Source organism: Erpetoichthys calabaricus, chromosome 2 (assembly GCF_900747795.2).
Source record: "Erpetoichthys calabaricus chromosome 2, fErpCal1.3, whole genome shotgun sequence".
Taxonomy (NCBI): domain Eukaryota; kingdom Metazoa; phylum Chordata; class Cladistia; order Polypteriformes; family Polypteridae; genus Erpetoichthys; species Erpetoichthys calabaricus.
The window spans coordinates 39,150,269-39,168,739 of record NC_041395.2 but is presented as its reverse complement, the minus strand read 5'-3'; the positions used below and the strand labels follow the sequence as shown (position 1 = coordinate 39,168,739).

Here is an 18,471-nt window from a genome sequence, read left to right as displayed (position 1 = left end):
ACAACATGCCAGCAGAAATGATTACAGATCTTAATGTAAAAGGAGAACAACATTTAAAAGACTGTACAAGAAAAATAATAAAGAAGGAGAATGGCCAGTTCACTTAAGAGAAGCAGTGTTAATATCAATATCAAAAAAGACAAATTCAACAAATTGTGAAGTAAGGTTATTATCACACATGTCAAATGTAGTGTTAAAGTTAATAATTTAAACATAAGAAAAAACATTAGAAACCGGAAACTATATGGCAAAATATCAATTTAGATTCAGGAAAGAGAAGGGAACAAGAGGTGCATTAGAGTTACTGACGATGATCAGCAAAAGAAGTCTAGAGTCTAATGAAGAAGTAGGCCTATATATCTGTTTAATGAACCTGGAGAAAGCATTTGACCGAGTAAAATGGGTAAAACTGCAAGGGTTATGGAGAAATACAGGAGTAGGTTAGAGAGGCAGAAGACTTGGTAGGAATCTATATATAAAACAGTCCGCCACAGTAAGAACCATATATAGACAAACAGAGGCAAGTTAAACAGGAAGAGGTAATAGACAGGGATGCTCACTGTCACCAATCCTGTTTAACATCCATGTGGAGAGCATAATTAACAAAACACTAATAAACAAGTTGGGGGTGAAAGTTGGAGGAAGATTGATTACTTCGGTTAGCTTTGTGGATGATAAAACAATAACATCAAGCCGTGAAGAAGGACTGCAGAAACTAATAAACAAATTACACATGTAAGAGTGAATATCTAGAAAACAAAAGTAAGAAAAGAAAGAAAGACCAATGAAACCAGTAATACTGTAGTAAAAATTGAAGAACACATGTTAGAAGATGCAGACAGCTTCAGATATTTGTGAAGTATGCAGTTAATGAGATGGAAAAACAGACTTGTAATATTTTACGATGCATCTTACTATTTTATTCTTACTTTTACTTTTTTTATTAATGTTAACTGTTAGTTTATCGTGTAATCTGAGGGGGTTCTGAATCAAAGAATTTCATTACTGGTAATGATGTTCCATTGTTAATCTATATATGACAATAAACTTGAAATTGAAATAAACATATGTAAAGCAATGGGAAAACAACAACATTTATTTATATAGCACATTTTCATACAAAAAGTAGCTCAAAGTGCTTTACATAATGAAGAAAAGAAAAATAAAAGACAAAATAAGAAATTAAAATAAGGCAACATTAGTTAACATAGAAAAGGAGTAAGGTCCAATGGTCAGGGTGGACAGAAAAAACAAAAAAAACTCCAGAAAGCTGGAGAAAAAAATAAAATCTGTAGGGGTTCCAGGCCACGAGACTGCCCAGTCCCCTCTGGGCATTCTACCTAACATAAATGAAATAGTCTTCTTTGTAGTTAGGGTTCTCATGGAGTCACTTGATGCTGATGGTCATACAGACTTATGGCTTTTAATCCATCCGTCATTGTTGGAACATCATGGTGCTTTGAGTAGATGGTGGTGGCGCAAGCCACCACCAAAAGGACACCGGAAAAGGAAACAGAAGAGAGAGTAGGGTTTAGTACAGATTTTAGAGCCACCATGAATAGTTATTATAATGAATTGGATATACAGAGTATCAGGATTTAAATTACAGTGAAGTTATGAGAAGGCCATGTTAAAGTAATGTGTTTTCAGCAGTTTTTTAAAGTGCTCCACTGTATTAGCCTGGCGAATTCCTACTGGAAGGCTATTCCAGATTTTAGGTGCATAACAGCAGGAGGCCACCTCACCACTTCTTTTAAGTTTTGCACTTGGAATTCTAAGGAGACACTCAGTTGAGGATCTGAGGTTACGATTTGAAATATAAGATGTCAGACATTCCGATATATAAGATGGGGTGAGATTATTTAAGGCTTTATAAATCATGAGCAGAATTTTAAAGTCAATCCTGAATGACACAGGTAACCAGTGTAGTGACATCAAAACTGGAGAGATGTGCTCGGATTTTCTTTTCCTGATTAGGATTCTAGCAGCTGCATTCTGCACTAGTTGCAAACGATTTATGTCTTTTTTGGGTAGTCCTGAGAGGAGTGCGTTACAGTAATCTAGTCGACTGAAAACAAACGCGTGAACTAATTTCTCAGCATCTTTCAATGATATAAGAGGTCTAACTTTTGCTATGTTTCTTAAGTGAAAAAATGATGTCCTAGTGATCTGATTAATATGCGATTTAAAATTTAGATTACAGTCAACAGTTACCTCTAAGCTTTTTACCTCCGTTTTGACTTTTAATCCTAATGCATCCAGTTTATTTCTAATAGCCTCATTGTATCCATTATTGCCAATCACTAAGATTTCAGTTTTCTCTTTATTTAACTTGAGAAAGTTACTATTCATCCATTCTGAGATACAAGTTAGACATTGTGTTAGTGAATCAAGAGAATCGGGGTCATCCGGTGCAATTGATAAATACAGCTGTGTGTCATCAGCATAGCTGTGGTAGCTCACATTGTGCCCTGAGATAATCTGACCTAATGGAAGCATGTAGATTGAGAAGAGCAGCGGACCCAGGATAGAGCCTTGTGGAACACCATATAGGATATCATGTGTTTTTGAGTTGTAATTACCACAACTAACAAAGAATTTTCTTCCTGCCAGGTAGGATTCAAACCAATTTAAGACACTGCCAGAGAGGCCCACCCATTGACTAAGGCGATTTCTAAGAATATTATGATCAATGGTGTCAATGCAGCACTCAGATCTAAGAGGATGAGAACAGATAAATGACCTCTGTCTGCATTTACCCGCAAATCATTTATTACTTTAACGAATGCAGTTTCTGTGCTGTGATTTGTTCTAAAACCTGACTGAAATTTATCAAGAATAGCTTGTTTATTGAGGAGCTCATTTAACTGCATAATGACTGCCTTCTCTAGAATTTTACATAAGAAAGGCAGGTTAGAGATGGGTCTAAAATTTTCAAGAGCAGAGGGGTCGAGATTATTTTTCTTAAGTAGGGGTTTAACTACAGCAGTCTTAAGACAGTCTGGGAAGACCCCCGTATCTAATGACGAATTTACTATGTCAAGAACATTATCAATTAGCATGCCCGATACTTCTTTGAAAAAATTTGTTGGTATTGGGTCAAGGGCACAGGTGGAGGGTTTCATTTGAGAAATTATTTTATGTAAATCAGGTAAATCTATCCTAGTGAAAGAGTTTAATTTGTTTATAACAGAATACTGGGGTTTAGGAGGATCCTTAGTGCAGCCTTCAATGCAAAATGAAAACTGCTAACAAGTAGAATGGATAGAAGACTGAAGAAAACAGTAATAAAAACAATAATCTGGTGTGTTTTGCGATGTATGGAGCAGAGAAACGAACAATGAAGAAAAGGGATATGTAATAAATAGATTGGAAGCATTTGAACTGTGGCTATGGAGGAGGATGGAAAAGATCAGTTGGGTGAATACATTATTTAATGAAAGTGCGGGAAAGGATTGGTGAAGATAAATAAGGTTCTGTGTGTGCCTTTGTATCACTGTCTCTGTTTAATGCAGTTTAGTATGAGATTTGGAAAAGCAGTGCTAATGTTTGTGAAGCATCATCTGCAGGATTAAAAAATGCAATTTTTTTGTTACTACATGCATTACAAATGATGCCTTGCAAATGTTAATGCTGAATATGCTGAGATCTATGTTGATTACTTTGATTTCAACCTATCTTAGATGGGTAATGCAGCTAGTATCTACTTATATACTAGTATATAAGTCAAATCTAGGAAAAAGCTGTATGAAAAGTAATTTTTAGTAATGCAGCTAAAAAATAAATATAATCAGATGCTAAAACAACTGGATATCAATCCTGCCAAACTCTTAATGGAATATTAGCTAGGACAAAGCCCCATCCCTTCAAAAAAGAACACAACAACATAGCTGACACTTCTGGAACAAAGTAATCTGGATAGATAAAACTAAAATTAAGTCATCTTAAGATAAGACCAAAACCAGTGTTGCATACTATGGCATGCATGTTCCTGAGTTGCAGTTTGCATCACCACAGTGGTAAATTCAGTTGTTGCACTGAAGCTGTAAACCTGTTCAAGTATTCAGAAGCTGTGCTCAGTGAAGTGAACAGTAATTAAATACAGTGAATTTAATCATTATGCACAAAGACACAGTAGTGGAATGGTGATGCTTTGGAGTGGTTTTACAGTAGGTGGATCTGAATGCATTGCAGTCATTGAGTACACTAGCAGAGCATTCTATGGGAAAATTACCAAACAACTCCAACTGTCCAATAGCTAAAGCTTGGCCAAAACTGGATCATATAAAAGAACAGTGATGCTAACCATGCGGGCAAATCTCTAACTGGAATTACTGAAAAAATAAATAACCTTTGCAATGGCCAAGTCAAATTTCAGACCTTGGTCCCATTGTAATACAGTAGCAGGACTTTAAGAGAGATATGTACCGGTATTAAGAAATGGCAAGGTAAATCAATTGTCATAAGGACCAGGCTTCCTAAAATATACACTAAGCAGCTCTTACCAAAAATGATAACTTTAAATTATTTTTGGTGCAACAAGACAGAAGAATACAAGATGAAAGTCCGGGGAACCCCATTTAATGGTGCAGATGGATGGGCCAAGATAAATCAAAAATGAATAAAAAAACAGCCTTTGTGACTTCATTAGTCAGATGCTCCTGAATCCAAGTCCATTTCCCACAGATATTGGTTCAACAGTGAATGGCAATTTCTGGTGTTGTGGGACTTTATACGGAGAAGGCATTACTGACAGTGCCATCCTGCATTTTGGAATGGTGTTACAGTCAGTCCAGAGTCCTAAAGATGACCCCTATGCACACATGTCTGCCAGTGGCAAAGTGGTTCAACAAGTTACTCCACCATGACTTATACTTACTTTTTTACATATGGTTCTGCATGCTAGATTATGTTTTTGTTGAATAAAAATGACAAAGTATAACCTGTTACATGATTTTGTCACTTGTAGTTAAATTTATCTGATTTTGGGACTTTGTTACTCTTTTATACTCTAATATGTCAAACCATGGGATTAAAAGAAGGTGTACTTACTAACTTGATATTTCACATGACTTATGTATGTATGGTGCAGAAAAAATTTTTCTACCCCTTCCTTATTTCCTCTAAACGGCACATTTTTCACCCCAAACACTTTCAGGTCTTCTGCCAACAGTGGAGAGAAAAACAAAAGCTTGACCTCTCACTGTTGATTTAATCACTCTTAGGAATTTTTAATAGGCCGGCATCTTGAGATCTTAAAGTGAGCCCTGGTTTGTTAGATAATGATGAGTAAATTTAGGTAAGCAGGGCCTTGACCATTTAAGGCTTCATATGTAAGAAGGAGAATTTTAAAATCTGCCCTAAGCTTAGCTGGGAGCCAGTGTAAGGACTTGACAACTGGAGTTATGTGTTTGTACTTTCAACTTTGTGTAATAATTATTGCAGCAGCATTTTAAATTAACTGAAAGCTATATAAAGAGCAGTTTGAACAGCCTGATATTACAGTAGTCAATCTTACTAGAAATAAATGCATAAATTAATTTTCAGTATCCTTCACGTTTAGAAAACATTTTAATTTTCCAATATTTTTAACATGAAAAAAACAGGTTCTCCTCCTCTCTTAAGAACAGAAATGGACGCTGAATTAGTAGTTGTGCAATCCCTTTAGCTTTCCTGACTTTTCCTTCAGCAACACCCAGAGAAACCCTCGCCATAATCAAATGGGTGGCAAAATAAACCACATATATACTACTAGCAAAATACCCGCGCTTCGCAGCGGAGAAGTAGTGTGTTAAAGAGGTTATGAAAAAGTAAAGGAAACATTTTAAAAATAACGTAACATGATTGTCAATGTAATTGTGTTGTCATTGTTATGAGTGTTGCTGTCATATATATATACATATACACATATACACACACATATACACACATATACAGATATATTATATATACATATACACATATATTTTTTATATATATATATACACATACATACATACATACATACATACATATACACACATAGATGCACTTACAATAACATAGAAATCAATATAAACAACATTAACATCATTATCATATGAGAATATGAAGTAATATATAAGAAGCACATTTCATATAAATATAAATTATTAAACAATAAAATCTTCTTCTATAATTTGCTACCGTGGCTTTTCGTTGGTCTGTCCAGGATTTTAAATCACCTGTAGCTTGCAAACCGTTTCACCTATTGACTTGAAATCTGGTACACATATAATACGTCACGTCTGCTATCCGCTTTATGGGTGATGATTGTATTACTGTTTTTATGTTTATTTTATTTTAGAATCAACTCCTATCTGCGCACACCAGGGCAGCCGTGGGCAGATGCGTATGGTGTATTCACTCCATGTTATCGTGCATTGCGCTGTCACTGGTATTTTGATAAAAGAATTTGAACAATATATAAGAAGCGTATAAATTATTAAACAGTAAAACATTAACATTTAAGAAGTAAAGTTACATTGAGTACTACTGCAGTGCCTTCGGGTATACCTCATTTTTTGTTTGCCCATTACATGCTTAAATGTATACATTTTTTGGTGTACCTACCCGAGAACACGCGACATATAACCGAGCGTGGGAGAAGCATGGATTTTAAACACGCGTTGAGTTCATCTGCTGGTCTCCCTCGTGGAATAACTGGTAATGTTTGAGTAAAATGTACAGCGAGTAAAACGACATTACCTCCTTTTTTTTTTTTACGATCTCTGAGATCTTGCTTTTTTCGGTTCAAGGCTTCATAAGCTCTTTTATGTGCCATGGTGTACTTAATAAGTACTAATTATCCCAAACCATCATCTTTGAATGTTGCAAGACTTTCGCCTTGTATGTAGATCGGGGTAATTACATTCATTGCATTCCTAGTCTGAATCACAATCTGATTGTATGGGTGGTTACCTGGCACTGTAGGGTTGCCACCCGTCCTTTAAAATACGGAATCGTGCCGCGTTTGAGAATGAAATTGCGCGTCCCGTTTTGAATCAATACTGGACGGGATTTATCCCGTATTTTTTTTATCATTTTTTTTTTAAAGCAGCGTGTCATGCAAATCATCCCACATGCATTTTATGAAGATGCCTCCTTTCCTACTTTTGATTGGGTAATACTTGATGTCATCGTTAGTTTGATTGGTCTTTTTAACTGTCCAGTGAGGAGGGCGTGTCTTTTAAGTAGAGTCTGGAAAGTGTTGGCACTGAGATGTGGCGTCAGCGCCATAGTTGAAGCCCCTAACGTTGCGGTCAGCAAGTCGGCTAACATCCTCCATGTGCCGTCTTTCAGTTGCGAGAAGCAGATCATAGAATGGTTGAAACTGTTGCCCCTAACGTTGCGCCACGGCGTGTGGTTCGTTTATACCTCGTGTCTTCTCATTAAACTTTTATCTCGCGAATATGTTATTGCAATCCGCAGCGGGAGCGTTTCTATAAACTTAATTTAAAGTTACGTTTTACACCGTGCTTTGTTTCCCTTATGAACATGCTTGTATGCTTCACTCGCTCCGTTCTCAATTGTTTAATTAATTTTTTGCTCTTCGCTGTTTCCGGCTCTTCCTCCATTTCCCCCTACTTCGTTCTTTTATCTCGCGAATATGTTATTGCAATCCTTAACGGGAGCGTTTCAATAAACTGATTGAAAATAGTTTTGCATTTACCTTTTTAGTAAAAGGCGAGCTTTTAAGCCTGAGAAATCACCCCGTAAATGCACACGTTTAATTGCACATGTGTTAATATGTATGGTTACACAGTATTAAAAGACAGTGAACAACGTCAGTTACCTTTGTTCCCGCGTTTGATAAAAGGTGAGCTTTTAAGCCTGAGAAATCACCCCGTAAATGCACACGTTTAATTGCACATGTGTTAATATGTATGCTTACACAGTATTAAAAGACAGTCAAAAATTAACGTCATTTACCTTCGTTCCCGCGTGTGACTCGTGCTGTAAATCTCTTCCTTGTTTTTAGTTCACGTGATTACGTAGGAGGCGTGATGACGCGATACGTGACTCCGCCTCCTCCATTACAGTGTATGGACAAAAAATATGTTCCAGTTATGACCATTACGCTTTGAATTTCGAAATGAAACCTGCGTAACTTTTGTAAGTAAGCTGTAAGGAATGAGCCTGCCAAATTTCAGCCTTCTACCTACACGGGAAGTTGGAGAATTAGTGATGAGTGAGTCAGTCAGTGAGTCAGTCAGTCAGTCAGTCAGTGAGGGCTTTGTCTTTTATTAGTATAGATACTAGCCATGTGCGCCCAACTACATTGCGCGTGTTTAAGTTGTGAACTGGGCCCTTCATCGCACAGCATTATGATTTTTTATAAGGGAAACAAAATTACAAAACAAAACCCTTGGACATTGATTCGATAGGAACAGCCTACTCGGAATCACTGTCCGAATAGTAATTATGTGGTGGTGGAGGAGCATTCTTTCTTGAACTCCAAACGCCGACTGATGGAAAAATCACAGAAGTGTGTCCGACTTATATACTCTGACTGCCGACTCCAAGAAGTGGGTGAACATTCAATTTGGACGAAGTGCTGCCAACGACGGTCGATAGAAACACAAAAAACCACAGTCTCAACAACGAAGCAGGTGTCGACTCCAGATCTAAACACAAAGAGTGGTATCGACAGTGTTTGTAAACAAAAGTAACAACTAAGGTGTTGTGTATTGAGCCAGTACAAACAACACGTAGTCTCCTTTAGTTCAATCCTCTTTAATCACCACACTCCAACCTCATCCAACGATCCTCCCCCTCACTTCCTCTCCTCCTCCATCACTACTGCCCTCTACTGAACACAGCAGGAACACCACATGAATTCGCGGACAAACAAAGATCAAGATCCAAATGAAGATTATATATAAAGATAGGTGCAGTATATACTGTCATATCTCAGCCAGGGTTCTTCCCAGGCTGGGGTTCAAATGCTTGTTTTGTGTTTTTATTTTACATTTTTGATTTATTTGTATATGTTAATATTTCTTTTGTTTATGATGTGCAGTAGTTTTGCATTTTATGTATCTGAATCTAAGCCTGTATTATGTGCCACGTGTCTTGTGTGTCATCCCCCAAAGGGCAGGGGCCACCTTCCAGTCACCACCAGGAAGTGCCCTCCATCCTATACATTTGGAGGATCTCCCACAGTTCCTGGCGGTTCATTCAAATATGCTTGGGAGTATTTGGTGAGTTATAGTTTTTCCATGCTTATTATCATTTATAAGAATTTGGACCTTGTTGCTCTGTTTTGTTGGCCACTCTTTCTGGATATCATATTGGGACTGTTTGCTTTGGATTGCCTTATTGATTTGGCAACTCCTCTTTGCCTTTGTGTTTCAAGCTTTTTTATGAAAGAATAGTCAGTGTTTGCTCTTATATGTAGCATGGGTTTGGTGGTATACCCCCTCTAGTGGGCATTTTTGGAAGTATTTTAGGAGAATTTTGGAATTACACGGTTTAGGACTTACAGTTTAAAACATATACTGTAGGTGTTATATAAAACACACAAATGACTGTTATGTTTTATGATTTTTTAGTATTTTTCACATATCATTCATGTTAATACTAATATAGAATAACAGTAATCTTAAATATTGTTAGGTTTCATAACAGGCACTTAAAGAATGCTGATAAAACCTGTTCATAATGGCAAAGATCCAACATAAAGGAAGAAATGGAAAAATCTGCAATGAAATAAGAAGGGAAAATAACAACATTTATGCATAATAGCACATTTTCATTCATAAAAGCATCTCAAACCGTTTTACAATAACAATGGCTATACAGAGTTACAAAAGAAAGTAAAAACTAAAGAGCAGTTATTTACGACCTGTCACACACGTGCGAGTAGGAGGCAGCTAAAGGGCTTAAGTATTGGTAATATCATATCTTTCTCAATTCCTTGCAGACCGTTCCCAGGAAATCCCACCAGGTTCCGGTGCCATTGATGATATCACTTCCGGCTCCGGCCCTTTTGATGATGTCACATCCGGTTCAGACCCCAATTACATTACTTTTGGTTCTGGCACTTCTGATGATGTCACTTGTTCTCTGGGCCTTTAAAGCCACCATCTTACCTCCACCTCATCAGTTCTATTTTGAACTCAGTTGTGTGAACATCTCTGTTCAAACTTTTTGCAAACTTTTGCAGCCGAGATATAATATACGGGTGGCTGCCCCAAACTCTTGTAATGTCTGAAGTCTCGTCCTTGTCACAGTCCATAGAGAATCATAATATCAATCTTAATAACAAATTATGGTCAGAAGGCCAGGGAGGAAATGAAAATAAAAACTCCAATTGGCTGGAAGTTAGGAGAAAATAAACCTGTAGAGAATTCCAAAGTCAAACGACTGTTTAGTCCCCTCTGGGCATTCCACTGTCCATGAGTGTGTCGCCATTAACAGGATACTCTTGTGGAGCTCTGTTCATCTTCTCAGCTACTAGAAGTAAAAGGTATGCTGATAGAGAAAAGACATTAACCAAAAAACGAAGAGGAGTTTATAAATAGGGGTCTGTTCCAAAAAGAGTTATTAGGTAATCCTGGATCTTAGAATGAATCCCAGCTTGCTTTAGTGTGGTTTTGTAACAGCAAATTAGTCGATTCCAGAACACCAGATTTCATTCGGCTCAGGCAATCCTGGATACATTATTCCTTATTAACATGGATTTACAGAAAAAATTAAAAGCCCTTCTGATTTTAGCACTGAACAGTTGATCAACCAAGGACTACACATCTGAGAAACAGAGGGGACATCCTTAATGCCAGCAGAGCAAGACCTGCCTGTGGCAGTGCATGAAGATTATTGGAATATCTGTTAAAAGAGGAGCAACACAGCAGCAGCAGTTGCCAAGGAAAAGGAAAAAGAAAAAGCATAAAGTAATATTGCTAAAAAATGAATGCATAAAATAGTTAATCAGTGAAATCCATTTAGAGTTTTTGTGGTAAATTTTTGCATTCTGCAAAATATACCCCTGGCGGTATTACTTTACTTGAAACATTATGTGCCCCCAAGAAAACATCATATTCCATTTCTGCAGTATTAATGATATCAAAAAATTCTAAGACCCATGGAGTTGTTCTAGTCATTACTGTGAGAAATATCGAACATTCTCCTACCTGCACTAAACTCTGTTCTATCCAGTGATTGCATCCAAAAGAAGGGAAAGGTTAATTGCTTTTACCTGTATGTACAAATCTGCAAAGGAAGACTCACAGTACCTGCTTTTTGAATGGCAGCTTACCCTGTTCAAATGTGAGAATCCAGATATTTGGCCTCAACATTTTTAATTATGTCCTCATCATCTTATATTATCTTAAGAATGGATAAGAGTGCACATTGATATTTGATATTCAGACTTCATTCAGAAAAGCCATCAGAGAAATGAACTACAATACAATGCAGAAGTCATATTGTTGCCTCATTCTATTACAAAACCCTGAATCGAAACTGCATGAATAAGCTGTCATAAAACACAAGAAATGTTATAAAGAGTTGGGGCTCCATAGTGATCCCTGTATATTGTGTGGCCAAGAAGAGAAAAAAAAAAACAAAACATTTGAATATTATTAAGTTTGCCTTGTTCAGATGTGAGCCTTCTTCAGACTGCCCCAAGATGGAGTTGGAGCCAATTATGTCTGCAAGCTGGAAGTGGCGGGTTCAGGAGGGTGGAAACCAGAAGTGAAGTCAGAGACAGAGGGGTAGTCAATCATCCTTTAAGCAGAGGGGAGAAAAGAGAAAGCATTAGACAATAGCATCACCCTCTGACTAGGAGTATAAGAGTTATTAAATGAGCCCCAAGGTTGTCTCCCAGACGCAAATTGTGTGACATAAGTATATTAGGTATAGGCAGAGGTGAGTCTTCAGAGGCGTTTCTTTAAAGGGTGAGGGGCTCTATAGAGGTGATGAACTTGGGCAGCTTGTTCCACCAGCTATCAGTTATTGCTTAGAAGTGCCATAGCTGTTTAAATTCGATTGCCCTACCTGTGTCTCTGTGGAATTCGATCTTTGATCTTGTTTATTTGTTTGTGTTTAGGGAATACAGCCTGTGTGTGTGTGATGTGGGCAGATGCTGCTTCAAAGTTATGAACAATTTTGTGATCGTTTTGTGCAGCCTTGCCAAAACTGTCTAAAAAACTAACCTTAAAAAAAAAAAAATAAAAAATGTGCCTTATTTGAATTGATGTCAGCTCAAAGCCACAATGTGTTATCTCTGATCATAACACATTTTAGAAGGGTGTAGAACCTTCCTGCAGACACTCCCCTGGGCATGCCAAAATGTCCAATAAAGTTCTAATTACGTTTATCTGGACAGAATTTGGCGAAGGATTCGTGCTTCTGTATGGATTGTTCATTCAGAAAGGGACATGACATTTTCAACATTTTGTCATTTTTTTCTGCTTCTTAAAAAATGCAACTAGGGTCAGCATTTCTGACAGGACATTTATGAACTTTGATTTTATAGTTGGATGCACTGCTGCGACCTCAAAGTTTTAATCCTTCATGTTAAAGCTGCTCTTTTGCAGGTTAGTTTCAGAGCATTGGTTGCTCCAGTAACTGAGCTGGATATCGTCAAACCTTTCTTTCTGGAACAGACAGATCCTAACCCTGTTCCAAAAACATGGATTAGCAAGTTATCCGCATTTTTGGCCTCACAAATCACTCAATTTGGGCTTAATTTTTTCCAGAAACATGAATTTGGCTAAATCTAGGTTTTCTGGAATGGACTTAAACCAGTTTCAGTACATCCCGACTTTAACTGGATTTCACCTTAAGTCTGTTTTCTGGACCAGGCCCTAGGAAGTCAGAACATCTGTTGTTGATGTCAAAACATAAATCAAAAATCAAATTTGAGCAACTCTGTCCAAACGTCTATGCCAGGAAAGTGTTAACATTGAGTTTTGATACAATGGGGTTTTTTTTTTTAGTTTTTCCGCAGTCTCAGTTCGAGACAGGAAGTCACCTGACCTTTTATCCCATTGCACCTAAGCTGTCATCTAAATCAAAATGCTCCAAAATGGCAGTGTCCATGAGAAACTAAGATGGTATGAGAAACGATTCAAAATTATTTTAACAACATTATATACTTATCAAAAACATTATTTTTTTACCATGTTTTAAACCCCAAACCAAAAGAATTAACTTTTAGAAAAGCATAATGGGCAGCCAAAAAAAAACTACTTTATAACATATCCCTCCTCCACTCTTTCAAAAAGTGACTTTTTCAGAGCCAAATGATGCAGAATATGCCTAGCTAATGTTAACAGATCTGCCCAATCATCTTGTTTTGATTTTTCTCAAGGTGACGCAAGGTCTCCATTGACCCCATTCTGTCTGCTCCTTAGTTTCAGGGCTAGAAGTAAGGTTTCACATACCACCCAAGTCGTTCACAAAAGAACCTCCAAAACTGGGATGCAAATTGCAGACCATGGTCTGAAATTATAGAGGATGGAAATCCATGAAGACTAACTACTTTAGCCAAAAAATATATCATCCAAAGCTTTAGTGGACAGCAGTCTTTTTAAAGGTATTAAATGAATGTATTGAGAAAATCTATCCACCCCAAAAAGTATCTAAGTACAGTAATCCCTTGCTATATCGCGCTTCGCCTTTCGCGGCTTCACTCCATCGCGGATTTTATATGTAAGCATATTTAAATATATATCGCGGATTTTTCGCTGCTTCGCGGGTTTCTGCGGACAATGGGTCTTTTAATTTCTGATACATGCTTCCTCAGTTGGTTTGCCCAGTTGATTTCATACAAGGGACGCTATTGGCAGATGGCTGAGAAGCTACCCAGCTTACTTTTCTCTTTCTCATGCGCTGACTTTCTCTGATCCTGACGTAGGGGGATTGAGCAGGGGGGCTGTTCGCACATCTAGACGATAGGGACGCTCGTCTAAAAATGCTGAAAGATTATCTTCACGTTGCTATCTTTTGTGCAGCTGCTTCCTGAAACGACATGCTGCACGGTGCTTCGCATACTTAAAAGCTCGAAGGGCACGTATTGATTTTTGATTGAAAAACAAACTCTGTCTCTCTCTCTATCTCTCACTCTCTCTGCTCCTGACGGAGGGGGTGTGAGCTGCCGCCTTCAACAGCTTTGTACCGCGGTGCTTCGCATACTTAAAAGCAAAACAGCCCTATTGATTTGTTTGCTTTTCTCTCTATCTCTGTGACAGTCACTGCTCCTGACACGCACTCCTTTGAAGAGGAAGATATGTTTGCATTCTTTTAATTGTGAGACAGAACTGTCATCTCTGTCTTGTCATGGAGCACAGTTTAAACTTTTGAAAAAGAGACAAATGTTTGTTTGCAGTGTTTGAATAAAGTTCCTGTCTCTCTACAACCTCCTGTGTTTCTGCGCAAATCTGTGACCCAAGCATGACAATATAAAAATAACCATATAAACATATGGTTTCTACTTCGTGGATTTCCTTATTTCGTGGGTGGCTCTGGAACGCAACCCCCGCGATGGAGGAGGGATTACTGTAAAGCCCTTTGAAGAGATCTGTGATTTTTGCATAAAATACTTTGCATAAAAAAAGAGTCTTGAGCCGTTAGAATATATGACCTCTAAACTTGGATGTCCTTTACTTACACCTACAGATGGAGTTCCACATGCTCTTTTTAAAGCAACAGACTGAAGAATTCTGAAGAATTCAGCACTGTCTTTTCATTTAGGTGCATTTGCATAACTCATTTGAATATATTTTAATTTTCACCAATCAGCATACAGATAAATGATATACTTGAGAGACACCCCTAATGTCATTAAGCATTATATAAAGTCCCAAAATAGTTAAACACACAAAAATAAAACTGCAGTACTTATATGTAAAATGTTATCAGAGAAAAAAATATAAAGGTAAATGTTATAGATAGATAGATAGATAGATAGATAGATAGATAGATAGATAGATACTTTATTAATCCCAAGGGGAAATTCACATACTCCAGCAGCATCATACTAATAAAGAAAATATTAAATTAAAGAGTGATAACAATGCAGGTATACAGACAGACAATAAATTTGAATAATGTTAACGTTTACGCCCCCCAGTGGTATTGAAGAGTCGTATAGTGTGGGGGAGGAACGATCTCCTCAGTCTGTCAGTGGAGCAGGACAGTGACAGCAGTCTGTCACTGAAGCTGCTCCTCTGTCTGGAGATGATACTGTTCAGTGGATGCAGTGGATTCTGCATGATTGACAGGAGCCTGCTCAGTGCCCGTCGCTCTGCCACAGATGTCAAACTGTCCAGCTCCATGCCTACAATAGAGCCTGCCTTCCTCACCAGTTTGTCCAGGCGTGAGGCGTCCCTCTTCTTTATGCTGCCTCCCCAGCACACCACTGCGTAGAAGAGGGCGCTCGCCACAACTGTCTGATAGAACATCTGCAGCATCTTATTGCAGATGTTGAAAGACGCCAGCCTTCTAAGGATGTATAGTCAGCTCTGTCCTTTCATACACAGAGCATCAGTATTGGCAGTCCAGTCCAATTTATTGTTCAGGTGTAGGTGGTTTGAGTCGCACCATTTAATAAAGTCCTTGATTAGGTTCCTATACTCCTCCTCCTGCCCACTCCTGATGCAGCCCACAATTGCAGTGTCGTCAGCAAACTTTTGCATGTGGCAGGACTCCGAGTTGTATTGGAAGTCTGATGTATATAGGCTGAACAGGACCGGAGAAAGTAGAGTCCTCTTCGGCGCTCCTGTGTTGCTGACCACAATGTCAGACCTGCAGTTCCCGAGACGCACATACTGAGGTCTGTCTTTAAGATAGTCCACGATCCATGCTACCAGGTATGAATCTACTCCCATCTCTGTCAGCTTGTCCCTAAGGAGCATAGGTTGGATGGTGTTGAAGGCAATGTAAATGTAATGGTGTCTAAATGTAGTTGGTGTCATGTTTTATATTCTGATTATCTGTAGGGTAATATTGGTATTGGGCACAGTCCCGATTACATACAACCATTAATCCTTAAAGGTAGCATTGTCATCTTTTCACACTAAGCATCAGTGGCCCTACATATTGAGTTCATTCTAAAAAGATTTCCTATTAGACATTGCTTTTGCATTCGGTACTTACCATAACATTTTGTAAACTATTTGCTATTATATGATCATCATTGTTTTACAAGTTTGTTTTACAAGTTAAATCCAAAACAAATTAAATTCAGAACAGTCGTTCACTGTTTCTATTAATAATAGCAATAGTTACAAACACTCAAAAAGTACAAGAGTTCAGCTGCCTTATTGTGCTTGCAGATGATTAACTTTTTCGCCTACTGTTATCACCCATTACCCCATGGTTGAAATTCTCATAGAAATACATTGCTGCAGAAAAACAGATATTAGTGTTGTGGCAAAAATTCTTCTGTAGTCATTTCTTGGGATCCAGTACCCCACAGCAAAGTATATTATTATCTAAAACGATTCAGATGGATGTCTTCTGCGATTTGGGACTCACAAAGATCATTTTTCCTTTTTGATGTCAGAGGTTGCCAGTACATAACATCTTAAACTTTTAGTTGTGCTGTTTGCATTAGGCATCTGCAGTCTGATTAACTGGAACTACGTTGCCATGTAAGGAGGTGAAGTTCGATTGGCTTGATTTCCCTTTAGAAATGGGACCTGGCACGGCTTGTTCTCCTTAGAGTCAGGCAGTTCTTTTGCTTGTCGACTTTTACTATAGCCGAGTCTCTGGGCTTAAACTCAAGTGCTGTTATCACCAAAGAGCTAGGAAGAGGAACTGTTACCTGCATGCATAAAGACTTGCGAGTTTTAATTTTTATTAGTCAGTATTCTAATACTTCATCTGTTATTGCTAAAAGGTACTTATGGACCCCATTAAGGAGAAGAAAGGCTGTTGAATTGGTCCTCTCATTAATAATGTACCTCATAAGGTGTTAGGCCTGTTTCTGTGGGGGGCACGCTTTATTAATATTAACACTAGCTGTAAAGCAGATGGTCATTTTAATCCAGTTTCTGTTTGTATCTTAGCTAATTTGTTTTTAATGATGAAATTGACTTCTGAATCTGGTAAGCAGAATGGACATGTATACATTTCCTTTATTGTTGTCTTCTACATATAATCTTCAATATACATCCTTCAATAAAAATCTAACCAGCATAGTTGTATCTACTTTGGCTGCTGTTGGGGCCTCCACAGAAATCCATATTACTAACTGAAGGTTGTAAACCGGATATGGACGCTGGGTGCATCAAGGTGCACGCGCACTGCAACGAGCCCGCCACAGAGAAAACAAAAAAGGTTGTAAACCGGATATGGACGCAAGGCGCTGGGCGCATCAAGGCGCACGCGCACTGCTGCACTGCAACGAGCCCGCCCATAGCTGACGACATAACCACAGAAAACACAGAAATGAGAAGGTTGTAAACTGGATGTCATGCGCACTGCCACACTTAATGAGCCCGCCACCTGTAAACTAGACTTGCTCTAATCCACTGTGCCAGTAATGTATATCATATAACAGTCATTCAGTTTGGCGCCCGCCCCAGAATCCAGAGTCAAATGCAATGGCGTCCCAAAATGCTGTGGCGCCCGCCCCAGAGTCAAACACAGCGACTTCCCAAAACGCGGCGGCTTCCCGGAGTCAGTAGGTGGCACCCAAATAACACAACGTAATGCGCCGTGGCGCCCGCCCCAGAGTCAAACGCAGCGACTTCCAAGAGTCAGTACGTGGCGCCCAAACAACACAACCTGTGAGCTACACTTACTCTAATCCACTGTGCCAGTAATATAGATCACATAACGGTCACAGACTCTAACCCAGCAGCTTCCCAGACTCAGTGGCTGGCACACGAACACCACAACCTGTAAACTGAACTTGCTGTGCAAAACTCTGCCAGCAGTCGGTGTCAGCAAAGGCAACGGAATCACGTCTCCACAAAACGACACCACTTTACTACAGATATGCTTATGTAGTTAAATGATATTTCCCCAGACCCACCCACCCTCCATGATATGTCATCCATCCAGATATCGGATGGAACAGAAACTGATTGCCATTCTTGGATTTCCAATTCGCTAGCGAATCGCGGGCTTACTTGTGAAAATATATCGGTCACAACAAGTAAATATTCATAGTGTTAAAAAAAGTCAGTCTGAATAAATAATAAGGGAAGATACATTCTGTTGGTCTCACAATATTCAAACTATTGAAACACATGCTATGAAAGTGACCTGTGTGGCAGGCATGAGCCGGCATCCTGAGACCAGGATAGTGTATGATTCACTACCTGGTTGGGACGCTGCCATACTGAATGGCCAAGAAGAAAGGCAGGTTAATCCTTGCCTTTGCCAGGAGGTTGACAGGAGGTAGCAACCTCTGAGAGAATATGCTGATGTCCAACAGGGAAGGACCAAAGGAGGCCAGTGTAATTGAGGAACAGGGGGGATGATGTAGCCAGCCAA

General features: G+C 38.6%; 1 protein-coding gene across 1 annotated transcript in view; it reads left to right on the top strand.

Moving 5' to 3' along the window:
• Nucleotides 1–9,017: 9,017 nt before the first annotated feature.
• Nucleotides 9,018–18,471, top strand: part of tox4b (TOX high mobility group box family member 4 b) — a 63,815-nt gene continuing 54,361 nt past the window's right edge. The window contains exon 1 of the mRNA XM_051922299.1: nt 9,018–9,221. Within this exon, the coding sequence (XP_051778259.1) occupies nt 9,030–9,221 (192 nt within the window). The 5' untranslated portion in view covers nt 9,018–9,029. The remainder of the gene's footprint in view (nt 9,222–18,471) is intronic.